Source organism: Furipterus horrens, unplaced genomic scaffold, assembly GCF_987537825.1.
Source record: "Furipterus horrens unplaced genomic scaffold, mFurHor1.1.pri manual_scaffold_4, whole genome shotgun sequence".
NCBI classification, from domain to species: domain Eukaryota; kingdom Metazoa; phylum Chordata; class Mammalia; order Chiroptera; family Furipteridae; genus Furipterus; species Furipterus horrens.
This window is the reverse complement of record NW_028327174.1, coordinates 22230988-22245183: the sequence shown is the minus strand read 5'-3', so window position 1 is coordinate 22245183 and position 14196 is coordinate 22230988. Positions and strand designations below refer to the sequence as shown.

Here is a 14196-nt window from a genome sequence, read left to right as displayed (position 1 = left end):
CACTGCAACCCCACACCTTTCCCTGAAGTTTAAGGAGAACGAACAGCTTACACCATTAGAGACTAAGTTTAGGAATCCCCAAAAAACAACCAGGTTTGCAAGAACGGTGTTTTTAAGATAAACAAAGAGCAAACATACAGCCTCGGCTTCCACTAGCCCCACAGTCTTGGTGCAGGAAGGTCCTCTTCCAGCAGTGACTTGGAAGAGTCAAGGGATGCCATGTCAACAGTCTCTGTGTTTCAGAACAACGTCCTATTGTCAAATGACCTTCCATACTTCTTCAAAGGCTGTAGTAAGTTTTGCACAGGTGAGGGCAGCAGAAAGTGGGTAGTTACTGATGGACACCATCTTTTCTGTATACTCCACGCTGACCTGAGGAGAGAACAGTTCTGTCGGCCAGGAGGTTCAGTCCTTGAGGACAGGAAATTGGGCTGAGCTCATATTTCAGTGCTATTTAATATCAAATTTGTACAAAGGATGAAGACAGTTTAGCTCTATTACAAATATGCCAGCAGACCTCAAAGGATGCATCCTGGGGCAGGTTGGGAACCTATGCTTATCTGCCAGCTTTGTTCTTACCCTCTATTTCCTAACTGCTAAGGACAAGGATCATCAAAAGGCTGACTGCTCTTGGAATTCTGTACTAAGCTTCAGCTCTGAAGAATCTAAGAGTTGAGCCCAGACCTTACCTTGCCATGGGCAAAGGCCCCCACCACAAAAACAATAGGGTCACTTCTGGGCACCAACTCTCGCACATCACTGACGACTGGGATGGAAAAAGAAGTGCCAATTTTCATACATCCAACTGGGAAGTGATCTGACACTGGATTCTTAATTACCTAAAGTAAAAGAGAAAAATGAGCCCCCAAAACATTATCAGAACCCTACCTCCAATCAGGTGTTAATTCCTCACCTTCAAGAGCTTCTGGGGGCCATCAGCTGCTCGAACACTGAGTTTGTGTAAAAGCTGAACTAGGGCAAAAAAAAAAGTTCAGAGCTAGGTGGAGACCGCATTTCTGCCCTGTACTCTAACCAGAAAAATCCATAGATAAGGTGGGCTCCAAGTGTCCTTTACAGCTGTACTGTATGTACTCCCAAAATGCTATGATGAACAAGCACTTGTCAAGCATATGACTAGTCCTCGTTCTTGGATTATGCTTCCTCTTTCTCCCTTCACTTCTGCCAAGTTTATTCCAAACTTTAAGTCCTAAAGATCTCACCCATAAGGCCACAAAAACGGTCAAAGGTTCTGGGAATTCGAGTCTGGGGGTTCACTTCAATCAGCACATTCTTCTGGGTATGGATATAAACCTGCAGCAAGCCGGCTCGGTTCAGGGGACTGTCCATCAGCATCAGTAAACTCTGAAGGAGGCAGACACCAAGGCACAGTTAAGACTGAAGAAAAGTAGCATGCAGCTATTTCACCTTCCACAGACTCAAGGGATTGTGAGTTACCTGGTGAGCTATGTCTGGTCTCACTTCCCCAGGGTCCCGGCCATTCTTCAACAACATAGACTTGTGTTTGTCACAGTTTAGTAGCTCATATGTCTTCCCTACCTGAAGAAGAGGGAACATGGCAGAGAACATATGCTGCTTTTACCTAGCCCAGTGGTTTTCAAAGTGTGATCCCCAAACCAGCAGCAGCAGCATCTGGAAACTTATCAGTCAGATTCTCAGGTTCACTCTAGATTTGTTGAACCAGAAGCTATGGGGATAGGGCCAAGCAAGCCCTTCAGGGGTTCACTGTGTGGCCACATTTACCCTCCCTCCTCCCTTCCCCCACTCCTGCACCATAACTGAAATTAGAGGGAAAAGGGAAGAAGGCACACAACCTGTGATTTCAGATTATTTAAGCTGGATTTAATTTTAAAACCTGTGGCTATTAGTCAAAGCTGGTGAGGGATTCTGGAACCAGGTGGAGTGAGGTTAATGAGCAAGGCTCCTGTTTATCACAGCAGCACTGTGATATACTGGGCAAAATATACGTGGTTGTTACCTTCAGTTTGCTTATAGCAAACATGCACTAAGTGAAGATCTGCAAATCTGAATGAGAAGTGACAATTCTAATGATGCAGGATGTAGTTTAATCAAGGAATACCTGTCAGAAGTAAAATAAAAGGGCTTATTCCTAGTTTTAAGATGTGTGAGCCAAAGATATAGATGGAATAAAGAAAAAGCAAAAATGTGCAGAAAATAATGCTGAAACAGTGGGAACTGAAACACTGAAGGGCAGTGAATACATGTGAAACTTCTTTTAAACTGCAGAAGCTCCAAGTATCCACAAAGAACTAATTTGGAATAACAGAGGCATAAGAACGACTAAGGAATATTATCCTGGCAACTCTGTATACTAGAAAATAAACAGGTAGAAGTTTGATACTAAAGGTCTGTCTGGATCCATCTGTAGCAGCTAAAAGAAATAGTTGCAAATTGCAATTTGGAGTCCTAGGAGCATTAAGATGCTCAGTAAAAAGTGTAAAGACATACTGCTAAGGACAAACACAGATTTTGAAAGGATAAATTTTTATGTACCAATAGAACATTTGTTATGTCTGACAACATCTTAAAATATACAACTCCAAAAAGTGGGTGAAGAGGCATGTGGACTTTGAAATTAAATAACTGAAACAAGAATGTCACAAAGTAAGCAGAGAAAAAGAACAAAGGCCAAGAATTAGGACCATGGGGCACTCTTATAGAAGAAAAAGAATCTCTTAAATAAAAGAATCCAATTTTAACCCATTAGTAAGTTATAACCAGGATTTTTAATGAAATACAATAGAAAAGATCAGAGGACTTCACGTGCAGTAATGGTAAGTGATGGTTTATGAAACTTTTGGTTTTATACAGTTGAGTGTGAGTATTGGCTCAGTGTAATTTTTATTGTGGGTTGTGGTTAAGCTTGAAAACCACTAACTAGAATAATTCAGAATGATTATCATGTGCACTTTCTATAGTAAGTACTGGAGACAAAAGAATTTTTAAAACCTTATTCTCAGGGATTCCTACAGGCCCACGAGGAGGACCAGGAGTCCCCATTCCCATTCACCATTCCAAAAAGGATTTCATTGTTTAAAAAATAAATAAAACAAAACCTATTCTCTGCCCTTATAGAGCCTTCTAATGGAAAAAACAAATAGTAAACAACCACATGACTAACTCAAATTGTGATAAACATTATGAAGGGAAAGTAAATGGTTCATTAAAGGATAATATGAGGCCTTGATTTATACAGGGAGTCATTTCTATGAGAAATTAACATTTAACCAATTAATTAAAAAATGAGCAGCCTAATAGACTCAATAATTGTTAAATAAATGAACATTAAGTAGGAATTAATGAAGCAAAGAACGGAGTAAAGGGAGCTTCCATTTAGAGAACATTATGTGTAATAGCGTTAGGGTATAAAAGAACCTCATGCCTTCAAACTTCTTAAAGAAGGCCAGTGAGGCTGGAGTATAAAGAATAAGTGGATACAGGGCAAAATCTGAGGTGCTGGCTGCACGCTCTCCGTCCCTCACAGCCACGCCCCACAAAACTGAGGAAATCAACTTTTCCTCACAGCCAATCAAAAGGATGCCAAATCTGTCAAGATCAAGAAAAATAAAGACAATGTGAAGTTTAAAGTTCAGTGCCTTTATACCTTGGTCATCACAGACAAACAGAAGGCCAAGAAACTGAAGCAGTCCCTACTCCCAGGTTTGGCAATGAAAGAGCTGAAATGAAGCAGTCACACTGATCTGTATTAAATGTTAAAAATTCAAAAAAAAAGGTAACTAGGAGAGATAGGCCCAGAAGTGGCTAGCACAAGCAAGAGTTACCAGCACAAGGAAGGCATAAGATAACAGTACAAAAGATTGCAACCAGCTATGAATTCTGTCACCCTTGGAGTACCATTAATGACAACTTGGCCTAAATCTTCCAGAGCATTGTCTAGGAATTTTAATTTGGCCATGACCTTTTCAACTACTTAATAGGTAACATGGAATCAGTAACAGTAATAACTAATTCTAAGCGACAGACATTATTCTAAACCCTTTACACATATTAACTCCTTTAATCTTCCCAACAACCCAGTAAGGTACGTACTACTATCATCCCAAAGGGACACAGGAAGAAATGGAGTGATTAAGTAACATTAAGAATTAATAGGCTGGAAAGGTAGCAGACAATTGAGGGATGAATATTAGAGCCTATAATTAGGTTAGAAATATCAACCACAGAAGAAAATGAAAGCGGGGGGAGTGGTTCTAGATTGCAAGCTTAATAAAGTGCCATGGTGGTTGAGGAAGAAAACATGAAAAAGAATCACAAAGATTACTTGGAAAACGTACTGCTTTTAAAGCACTTTCATTACATTCTCCCTATAAAGTATTACCCTCCGCTTTACAAACTGAGGACAAATCGTTCTCAAGAACACACTTAAAATAACTGTAAAAACCAAGATTAAAATCCAGGTCTGACTTCTAAATCAGTGCTATTTCCTCTGCGCCTACTCATTGAACAAGCACTAAACGATGAGAAACAAGAAAGTCAGAGGAAATGAGAACACGGCAGTCTTAAGCCGGAATTGCTAGGTCGTTTGGGAAAGAGCAAAATGATAGGTAAAAATAAGAACGTTAAAGTATTAAGTGATAATCTGATCCAGTGTTTCGAGGAGGGTAAACAGTAAACATCTTTTATAAAACACTTAATCCCTAAGCTACTGCAACCACCTTTCTCCTTTCCTAGTAACTTATCGTGGGATGATGTCGGACACCGCCGTGGACAAAACTCCCCTCCCTTTAGATGACTTAATGCCACAGAATCTTAGTAAATCAACTGGAAGCAAAGACATAACGGCCGCAGTGGAATTCAAGAAGGTCAGGAAAAAAAAACAAGTACTGCCAACCCAGGATGTTAAACCAAAAGACAGTTAACTAAGCCACTCTTCCTCCGAAAGCATGTTTCAACTCTCGGCTTTCTCCATACACTTTGAGCCCCTTACCCTCATTCCATGAGGCCACATTCTATCGCTAGACTAGTTCTCCACTTTCTTGTCCCACATTACCTTGACTGTCTCCAGACTGGCCCCTTCCAGCACCACAATGAGCCTACGGCCTCCCATCTTGCTTCCCGCCCCAAGTCGGGGCCGCTTGGGCTCCACGACATCCCAGTCTTCCTGGTCTCCACCGCCACGCTCACGAGGTTGGAATCCACCACTGGGCGCAGCCATCTTACAGCCGGAAATTGTGCTAATGTTCTGAAATTAGAACCTCACGCTTTTCCTAATCACAAACGTACTTCCGGATGCCATTTTGAAAGTGGGCGCTTGGAAATGGCGATGTCTTGCTGTCTGGCCATACCGAAGTCTCTCTAGGAGAGCAGGGTTTCAGAGAGGCAGGACTTCCTGATGCGCAATTCCTGTGCGCGAAGTTCGGGTCCTCCGTGGACGGGGCGGGGGGAGGGTTTAGAAGGGAGCGCACTTCCGGTGCCCTTTCTCCTGCGAGCACCTGGGCCACGGACCCGCGTGTGAAGGGTTCGGTTTCTAAACTGGAGTGGGGTTAGAGACGGGCCGGCACCCCCTCCTGACCTTTGGTGCCGCCGGCCTCAGGATCGGACATGGCCCAGAACTTGAAGGATTTAGCGGGACGGCTGCCCTCCGGGCCCCGGGGCATGGGCACGGCGTTAAAGCTGCTGCTGGGTGCCGGCGCCGTGGCCTACGGGGTCCGCGAGTCCGTGTTTACGGGTGAGCACCCTCCGCCCGCTTTCCGGACTCCTCCCGTCCCGCTGGTCCCCGCGCTCACTCAGCCCCTCGTCCCACTGGGGTATAAGCACGTATTCTAAGCAGGGACCTGGCCTGATCCCCACCCCTCTCCCCACAGTGGAAGGCGGGCACAGAGCAATCTTCTTTAATCGTATCGGTGGCGTGCAGCAGGACACCATTCTCGCCGAGGGCCTTCACTTCAGGTAATGGCGGGCAGAGCGGATTCACCCTGACCCTTCACCCTTGAACGCCAACCCACCAATGGCTGTAGTAGGACTTGCAACGGATTCAGCTCTGGTCTTTTCACTCCTTACCCATCTTCGAGGACAGTGGATGCTGCCTGGCCATAGCTATAGCAGCACACAAATGTGCTCTAAAAGAAGAAGGAAATTTCCTCTTGTCTGTGGTCATTAAGAGAAGGAGCAGGCCAAGAAACACGTGAGGAAAACTAGTGAAACTGCGGTTTCCCAATAACTGTTATCTGTTCCCTCTCCTCCAGGATCCCCTGGTTCCAATATCCCATCATCTATGACATTCGGGCCAGACCACGAAAAATTTCCTCCCCAACAGGCTCCAAAGGTAGGTTTGGACACTTCGGAAGCCACCAACAGATGGGCTACCTAAAGTCAATAAGGAAGCCTGGCAAGACCCCTAGGGCAAGATGGTTGTGTCAGAGCTCTTGGGCCTTGGTTTTCACATCTGCAAAAGAGCTGGAATAAAAAACCTTCTGGGGTCGAAGTAGAATATTCTGGACACTGTGTGTGTTTGCACTTTTTTTATTAACTGTTCCTACCTCCTAAAGTAAATTCAATGAGAGTACTGTTTGTCCTTTGTCTTATTCACTGCCTTGATCAAAGCCTTGTTTTAAAGCTTTTTGTTTTCTTTTAACTGCTTGACTTATTAATGATACCCACTAGTACACCCTGTCCTGGGGAAACTTGGCCCCACTCTTCACTGGTGCACTTGGTTCTTTCTAAACCACATCTAGAAGCTGGGCCATTGAGATTGCCCAGACCCCCCCCCCTTCTTCACACACTGAGGCTTAGTAGCTCACCTGTCATAGACTTTTTTTTTTTTTGTACTATTTTTAGTGTAGGTCACTTAATATTCCCTAAATCCTACCTCCTGAGAATAAAGGATACATAAAACACAGTCCTCATCCTCAAATCCTGATAGTCTAGTCAAGAATACAGGTGATTATTTTAAATCCTACAGTAGAGCTTGCACACAGTTCAGTGGCCAGTAGAAAAAGAGAGGTTAGCTTTATTGGCAGAAGGATTGTGGATAGTGAAGACATCACAGTGGACAAGGTTGCATTTGGCCTGTGTCAAGTCACATCTGGTTGGCCTGATTAGTCTCTCTGCAGGGAAGTTCTAGGCTGAATGGCATTACATGGAGGAGATAGTGCTTGGGGAAGGGTGCTGGGCTAAGAGGCCAGGTGAGGCCCGCATGGCCTTGACCAGCCACTGCTGACCTCACTCTTAGACCTGCAGATGGTGAACATTTCCCTGCGAGTGCTGTCTCGACCCAATGCACTGGAGCTTCCCAGCATGTACCAGCGCCTAGGACTAGACTATGAGGAGCGAGTGTTGCCGTCCATTGTCAACGAGGTTCTCAAGAGTGTGGTGGCCAAGTTCAACGCCTCACAGTTGATCACCCAACGAGCCCAGGTTGGACCCAGCTTCCATCACCATCTGCATTATGTCCGCATTTTCCTTTTACACCCAGGGCACCGGGTATTAAAAGAGGTAGCTTATTAGAAAAAGGTTGTGACTCCAGTTCCATTCAATCTAAAAGCTGCACTAATGGCCACTATGGAAAACAAGAGAGCCAAAACTAGAACTTAATAGGTACTAAGAAAAGGTGAATTTCTGCCTTTTTCAGAAGATCTGATATTCACATGGTCACAGCAACACACCTTTCTTTCAGTTCTCCAGTCCCCTCAAACCACCTCTCCCTTCCCCTCCTCACCCCTACCCTCAGGTGTCCCTGTTGATCCGAAGAGAGCTGACAGAAAGGGCCAAGGACTTCAGCCTTATCCTGGATGATGTAGCCATCACAGAGCTAAGCTTTAGCCGAGAGTACACAGCTGCTGTAGAAGCCAAACAAGTGGGTGAGTTACCAGAGGAATAAGTCAAGGGTTTCTGAGATGCAGGAGTGGTATGGGGTTCCTGACACCTCACATTTGTGACCTCTTGTCTGTCCCACCACAGCACAGCAGGAGGCCCAGCGGGCCCAGTTCTTGGTGGAAAAAGCAAAGCAAGAACAGCGGCAGAAGATCGTGCAAGCAGAAGGTGAGGCCGAGGCCGCCAAGATGATATCCTTCTGCTGGAGAAATCTCAGCTCATCCCTGGAGCATATGGCTTTCCTGTTCTCCCTTGTCCTCCCTCATGGGCTGGCTGATGAGACTAAGGCGAATGCGATTCCGTGCTCTCTGATTCTTGGCTCTCTGGGGGGGTTGCGGGGGGGAGGTTTCAAATGGGATCTGAAATCTTAGTGGGGTTCCTGAGCTTGGCTCCTCACTGTAAAACAGATCAATAGCACTACTGGCCTCGCCTCTGTTCCTGCTGCTACCTCCATTTCCTGGCAGCTGCCTGCAGGGGGGCCCACAGGTGAGGACCAAAGTAAAACTAGGCACGAACCACCTGAGCACAACCTTGGATCTGACAGCCCTGAGGAGGGCTGGAGCGACGGAAATAGGATGGGTCCAGGGATTGAAACCTGGCCTTGTGTGAACCCTTAACCCCACCCTGCTCACCTTGGAGAAGCACTGAGCAAGAACCCAGGCTACATCAAGCTGCGAAAGATCCGGGCAGCTCAGAACATCTCCAAGACGGTGAGTTTGAGAACCCAGTATCCCTCATAGAGCTTGCTTGGAGAGAGAGAGTTTTCAGTTAAAGCACACTGAAGTGAGGTCATTAAAATCACGCTTATTTAGGTTTCTACACAGACTGGCTTCTCTGACTCACTTCCCTTCATAAAAAAACAATTTGGGTTCTGTTGAACTTTTTGTTCACACCTCTGTTACAGTACTAACACAGGCACAGTTGCTTGCTGCTCTGGGTCATGGTGTGAGGACTGAGACCATGTCTTTCTCGTTGTTAGATTCCTGTCCTTAACCCACATGTGTTCCATCAGTGGTTATTGAATGCAAGGGTAGGAATTGAGGTCATCTTTGCTTAATACAAGCATCTGTCTTGTTCTCTGCCCTGTAGATTGCCACATCACAGAATCGTATATATCTCACTGCTGACAACCTTGTGCTGAACCTACAGGATGAAAGTTTCACCCGGTGAGAGATGTGACCTACACAGCGGGGTGTCACAAAGAACATGGGATCTGAGTCTGGTCACTTGGGCTGTAGAGCCTGTTACTAGCTTACTTGTGTGACCCTTGAAAGACACCATTTCTCTGAATCAAAAGATAGAAAAGTATAGGCGACTTGAATCTCAAGTGATTGATTTTATGAGAATTATTCATGTGAAAAGCACTTTAATTGTAAAGTTTTGTCTAACTAAAAAGTGAAAGACTCGGGAGTCTTACTCAGGAACCCTAACATTGCTGCTTTGGGATGTGGAAGGATGCTAGGGAAGGAGAGGTGAGGATTGGCAGTAACCAGGAGAACCAGTCTCTTCCTGTCCAGAGCCTGAGATTCCTGGCTTCCAACCCATAAGTCTTTTTCCCTTGGGAGCAAAGGAGGGTTTAGAGCTGGGTGGGGACTGAACTGTAAGTCACCTGTATTTTTCTTTTCTTTATGTTTCCTGTTCATCTGGTGACCTGGTGTCCGCAGGGGAAGGTAAGTTGTCGATGCAGCTCCTCTCTCAGTACCTATCTTCTCCCCCACCAGCTAACCTTTCTCACCTCCCCACACACTTCATCAGGTGGGAGGGCAGTTGAGAAGGGAGTGGCCAAGATGCTGTTCCTCTCACATTTATGTCCCCTAATAATCTTATCTGTTTCCTTTCCACAGTGACAGCCTCATCAAGGCTAAGAAATGAGCCTACTGACCAAGATCTCCACCCCCAGAGAAGCGGATCTGTTTCTGCCCTGGTGTTTGAGGAGCCAGCTTGGGGATCCAGCACAGCCCCATGCTGCCCCCAGTATCGTGTGACGCTCCCCTCTGCATCTGTCTTCCCACCCCTTCTCAGATGAATGAAGACTGACCTGTTTTCAGGGAAATGACTTTCCTCCTCCCTGTGTTGGCCAGGGTTGATGGGACAGTGTGTGATTTCTTAGTGATTTCCTACAGTGTTGGCTCCTCTCTCAAGGTTGGGAGACGATAAACATCATCCCAGGAATTCTCAATAAATTTTTATTACTTAAGCACAAGTCAAGGCTTCACGTGTCTGAGCTGGGTTAGGGGAGGCATGCATGCGCACGCTCACAAAACACTGCCGTCGTTCCTCGTCTTTGCCAGCAGGGGGCGCACGGACTTTGGCCAGGGCAGTTACAGAATAATAACAGGCCTGGGCTCAGCTGCTCTCACCCTGGAAGCCGTGCAGTCTGAAAACAGGACCCAAGCTGGAAACAGCAGCCCCAGCTGCACTTCCCACCCCATCTTCCATTTAAGGCTGGAGCAGCTGCGGCTTTGCTGAACTAGGGCAAAAATGTGATGACCCCAGCAGGAGCTGCTTCCTTAGTAACGGTTCCATGCAGCTGTGGGGGAGACGACTCATGCCAACCAAGGAGCTTAGGCATGGGGTCACGTTGCCTGCTGTGAGCTACCCACACTGCCAATGTCACAATCCCCAGGTGTGAAGGAACCAATATAAAACGGCTCTACCTGTGGAGATGAGCTCTTCACTCCCACAGCTCGGCCCCTCAACAAAACAGGTGCCTGTTTTCAATCCCTACTTGAGCCACCTCATCTCCCCAAGACAGCCCTAGTTGAATCTCAAACACCAGAGAAAGGAAGCCACAGCTGTGCCTGATGCCACGACAGTCCAATTCCTTACAGGAAGACAAGGGACAGTTGGAACCGTAAGACAGCACTGGGGTTACAGTGTGGTAGGGGAGGAGGTGAGTCTCACAGGGTGCGGGACTGGATTCATCTCCAGTTTCTTAGGTTTTTGAAGAAGGTAGGTTGAGTCTCCCCTGCTCTGCAGGTTGAATGTCATGAAAGGGACAGGGAAATGAAGCAGATGTGGAAGCCCAGCTCCTCCGGAGCTGGGAGCCTAAGATGAGATCGACAATTAGACCAAAAAACGGGTCAAGTAACCTGAATCGGTCTGTGACAAGTTCCCATCCACACTTTATTGAGTTCATTTCTCACAGCAGGCAGAGTGGAGGTGCCTGGAAAGCAAGTGTTTTCAAATCCTGAGGCAGCTCCAGAGGCAGCCATTTTGTCTCCTCCCCATTGTTCCCCTTTTCCTAATGATTTACACCCCCATCCACAGGGTAAAGGTCAGAGGTTGTTGGTCAGGAGGCCTCCATGGTCTTCAGGACTCCCTGAAGGTCACTGCTGAGGGAACCGGCCCGGGGGCCATCTTTACCAGACAGTGTTAGGAGCTTCACAATTAGACCATCCAACACTGTACTGGAAGATGGACCCAGAGCCGGCTGACATGCAGCTCCAGGCTAGAGCTGACCAGCTGCTACAGGGACCCTGGCTGCAGGCCAGGTGAGGTTTCTTGAGAGCACATGAGCCAATCCCAAGCTCAAGGTCTGCTGTGGGTTCTGGATCCACCAGATGACAAATCACTCCAGGTTGGGGGAGGGGCTCGAAACGATCGTGTCCCTTCAGTGGGCAACTCGCCAACCAAGAGCCACTTCATTTGCAGCACCCTCCACTCAAGATGAAGGATTCCAGGGTGTGTGGGAGGTTCCGGAATGGGGGGTGGCTGCAGCCTGCTGGGGGCCTGAAGTAAAGGATGTCGCTGGCACAGGGACAGGGGCCTCCATCTTTACCCGGCAGTATTAGAGACTCCCAACCAGCACCCAAACACTGCTGGGTAAGACGGGGTCCCCCACCCAGCCTGCCTATCTCCAGGTCAGGTAGTCTTAGGCCCAGGCTCCCTGCGGAGAGGCTGCAGAACCCTGGCTCCCTTCCCCCCTCCACCCGAGTCCCTGAGGACACTTCCGGGTGAGCCCTGTAGCCCGCCACCACCTCCACCCAGAGTAGCTGATCCACTGAGGCCCAGGCAGAGCTGCAGCAGCCCCCTACCCACCTGTTCCCTGCCTCTGAGCCCCTTCCCCCACCATCCACATAGCCTGTCCCAGCCCCCACATACCAATCCACCGGCCCTTATTACCCCTCTGAAGTCTCCAGCTCAGTCCCAGGACCCCTCTCCGAAGGCCTTTACCAGTCAGCAGGCCACCTGCCCCGCAGAGAGCGAGCGCAGAGGAGAGGAAGGGAACTCAAGCCCAGGATTCAACCGCCGCCCTAGCCTCCAATCTTCCTTCTTCCTTCTCCTCCGGCAAGCAGCGCAGCCTCCTCACCTGGGCCCCGCCCGCCCCCTGCCTGCGTACAGGTGTGTCCTCCTGCCATAGGCTGCCCCCCCACTGCCTTAACTCCTTGCCTCCCAGCACCAGCCCTCGGCGCCTCCTCTGACTCCCAGCCACTTTAGTAGGCCTTCCACCCTTTCCTGGCAGTGTCCTCTCTCTTACCTGCCACCTCTGGCCCCAGGCCTAGATCAGGGAGACTGCTTGGTCTCCAGAGGGACAAAAGAAGTTTGTCTTTGGGCCCCTTTGCCTTCCTCCTTGGCCTCTCCCCGCAGCCACTCCTGCTCCCAGCTACCTTCTTCCTCTCCCAGCTACCTTCTTCCTCTGAGGCCTCTGACCTTACCTGTGGCCAGACCTGGAGAGCCAGAGATCCCTGAGGTCAGCAAAAGTTTAGCTCGGTAGGGCTGGGCTGTGCCCAGGCCTAGTGCCCCACCTGTGCTGGGCATCCCTGCCTGTGGGAGGCAGACAGGTCCCAGCATGGCGCCTCCCTGTCCTTGCTCGGCCCTAGTGTTGGGGTGCCCGCCTCTGCTGAGAGGCCTGAGCTGGCCGGAAACATCAGTACTGACCTAGACTGCTAAAGTCCTGAGCTGCTCTCCTTCAGCCCTCACAGACTCAGCCCCTGCAATTGTCCAGAGCGGAGCGACTGGGGACTGTGCTCTGTTCTCTAGAAGGACAAAAGTCAGGCAAATCTCCTTCTGGACCCACCTCATGGCCCTGGGTCCAAAGTCCCAGCCCACAACGGCAGTTAGCCCAAGGGCAGAGGGTGTGGAGCCTACCTTTTGTGCAGCTCTAGCTAGGACAGAAAGGGCGTTGCTGGGAGAGGGGCCCTGAGGCCCACAGGTGATGGCCACACCCACCCACACCCTGGAGAGAGCCTTAGCTCCAGGGAGCTCATTGTGTTGCCAAAGCTGAGGCCTCTCTCTCTCTCTTTCTTTGTTTTCTTTGCATCCTTCTTAATACCTGTCTGTACTTATTTTATGTTTGTGGACAGTCTCTGGATCTGTCTCCCCTACCACTCTACTAAGTCCATCATCACACCCCCTGCACGACTTCCTTCAGTGGACACGCAGAAAAGAAAGTATATGCTGAATGAATGACAGCCAGTATTGCACCAGGACTATGCCTACTCCTGAGCCTGCCCAGCAGGGGCAGGGGACTCTCACAGGCTTAACTTCCCAGGAGTTTATAAAATACAGCCTTACTACAAAGGAGTTACTGATGGCCCACTCTGGACATAGGGGAAGGAAGAAGGGACAAAAATAAAACGGATAAGGAGCATAAGAGCAGCAGCAGCCTCAGTGGAAGGAGCAGGGGTCTCCTGTGAGCCCAGAAGCCCAAAAAGCAGAGGAAAAACCAGAGAGGTCCTGTGCGTCCTGGACTTTATTATCTTCTTTGCTCTTGGACCTAGAAGTCAGCACCAGGAGTGGGTGGTTTTATCCCACTCAGGTTGCATCTCCAGAGGCATGGGTTCTGGGGCCAGATGGCCTGAGTCAGAATCTTAGCTTTGCTGCTCTAGTCCTGTGACTGTGAGCAAGTTAGTGAATCTGTGCCTCAGTTCCCCCCACTGTAAAATGGGAATGATAGATACCCAGACTGGATAAACACGTGCAGTCTTTTAAACAGTGCCTGACAGGAGTCTCTGAGGTCTTGCTCCCTGATATATGTGGTCAGTTTGGCTCAAATAAACTCTTACAAAAATAAGTAAAAATTAAAAAAATAAACAGTGCCTCACACACGGCAAGCGAGTAACAAATGACCATTGCCCTTGCAATCATCATGCCTTATCTCAATGATCTTCACAACCACCCTGTTAGGATCATCCTCCACCTTCCAGGGAAGAGCCTGAGGAAGCGGCCCTCGGTCACACTTAGTGTGTTGAGCAGTCTAGAACCAGGTCTGTCTGACTGTGAAGATGAAGCTTTTATTCACCCCACTCCCCACACACACCCACACACCACTCCCTACCCACCTCCCCCTTCACCCCTTTCTGCCCTGCCCGCCAGGCAGCA

General features: G+C 48.3%; 2 protein-coding genes, 1 long non-coding RNA gene and 1 other non-coding gene across 6 annotated transcripts; 2 read left to right on the top strand and 2 right to left on the bottom strand.

The window, feature by feature from the left end:
- Positions 1-94: 94 nt before the first annotated feature.
- On the bottom strand, positions 95-5359 carry EMG1 (EMG1 N1-specific pseudouridine methyltransferase). Of its 3 annotated transcripts, none has more exons than XM_090272795.1 (6): positions 5284-5359; positions 1456-1557; positions 1221-1362; positions 914-972; positions 690-839; positions 95-372 (listed from the first exon to the last, which is right to left on the bottom strand). In XM_090272795.1, the coding sequence occupies exons 1-6, from the start codon at positions 5341-5343 to the stop codon at positions 259-261; spliced, it is 627 nt and encodes a 208-aa protein (XP_090128921.1). In that variant the 5' UTR covers positions 5344-5359; the 3' UTR covers positions 95-258. The 3 variants fall into 3 exon arrangements, with proteins under 3 accessions (XP_090128921.1, XP_090128920.1, XP_090128922.1); XM_090272794.1 differs by lacking the exon at positions 5284-5359 and adding an exon at positions 5051-5263; XM_090272796.1 differs by lacking the exons at positions 690-839; positions 5284-5359 and adding an exon at positions 5051-5266.
- Positions 5360-5421: 62 nt separating this feature from the next.
- Positions 5422-10075, top strand: PHB2 (prohibitin 2). Its single transcript, XM_090272793.1, has 8 exons — positions 5422-5728; positions 5865-5949; positions 6246-6325; positions 7232-7416; positions 7730-7859; positions 7960-8063; positions 8505-8582; positions 8962-10075. The coding sequence occupies exons 1-8, from the start codon at positions 5602-5604 to the stop codon at positions 9040-9042; spliced, it is 870 nt and encodes a 289-aa protein (XP_090128919.1). The 5' UTR covers positions 5422-5601; the 3' UTR covers positions 9043-10075.
- On the top strand, positions 8142-8415 carry LOC150011293 (small nucleolar RNA U89). The gene has a single exon (XR_016511064.1). It is a non-coding gene; the product is annotated as a small nucleolar RNA U89 (small nucleolar RNA).
- Positions 10076-10969: 894 nt separating the features above from the next.
- On the bottom strand, positions 10970-12162 carry LOC150011291 (uncharacterized). The gene is made up of 2 exons (XR_016510654.1): positions 11977-12162; positions 10970-11604 (listed from the first exon to the last, which is right to left on the bottom strand). It is a non-coding gene; the product is annotated as an uncharacterized LOC150011291 (long non-coding RNA).
- Positions 12163-14196: the final 2034 nt, after the last annotated feature.

Coding starts and splice junctions, on each gene's coding strand:
- EMG1 (XM_090272794.1), bottom strand. CDS start 5,215: ATGGCTGCGCCCAGTGGTGGATTCCAACCTCGTGAGCGTGGCGGTGGA. Junction 1,363..1,455: donor GACCAGACATAGCTCACCAG/GTAACTCACAAT, acceptor TGCCTCCTTCAG/AGTTTACTGATGCTGATGGA. Junction 840..913: donor GCCCCCAGAAGCTCTTGAAG/GTGAGGAATTAA, acceptor CTTTTACTTTAG/GTAATTAAGAATCCAGTGTC.
- PHB2 (XM_090272793.1), top strand. CDS start 5,602: ATGGCCCAGAACTTGAAGGATTTAGCGGGACGGCTGCCCTCCGGGCCC. Junction 7,417..7,729: donor TGATCACCCAACGAGCCCAG/GTTGGACCCAGC, acceptor CCCTACCCTCAG/GTGTCCCTGTTGATCCGAAG. Junction 8,583..8,961: donor CTCAGAACATCTCCAAGACG/GTGAGTTTGAGA, acceptor TCTGCCCTGTAG/ATTGCCACATCACAGAATCG.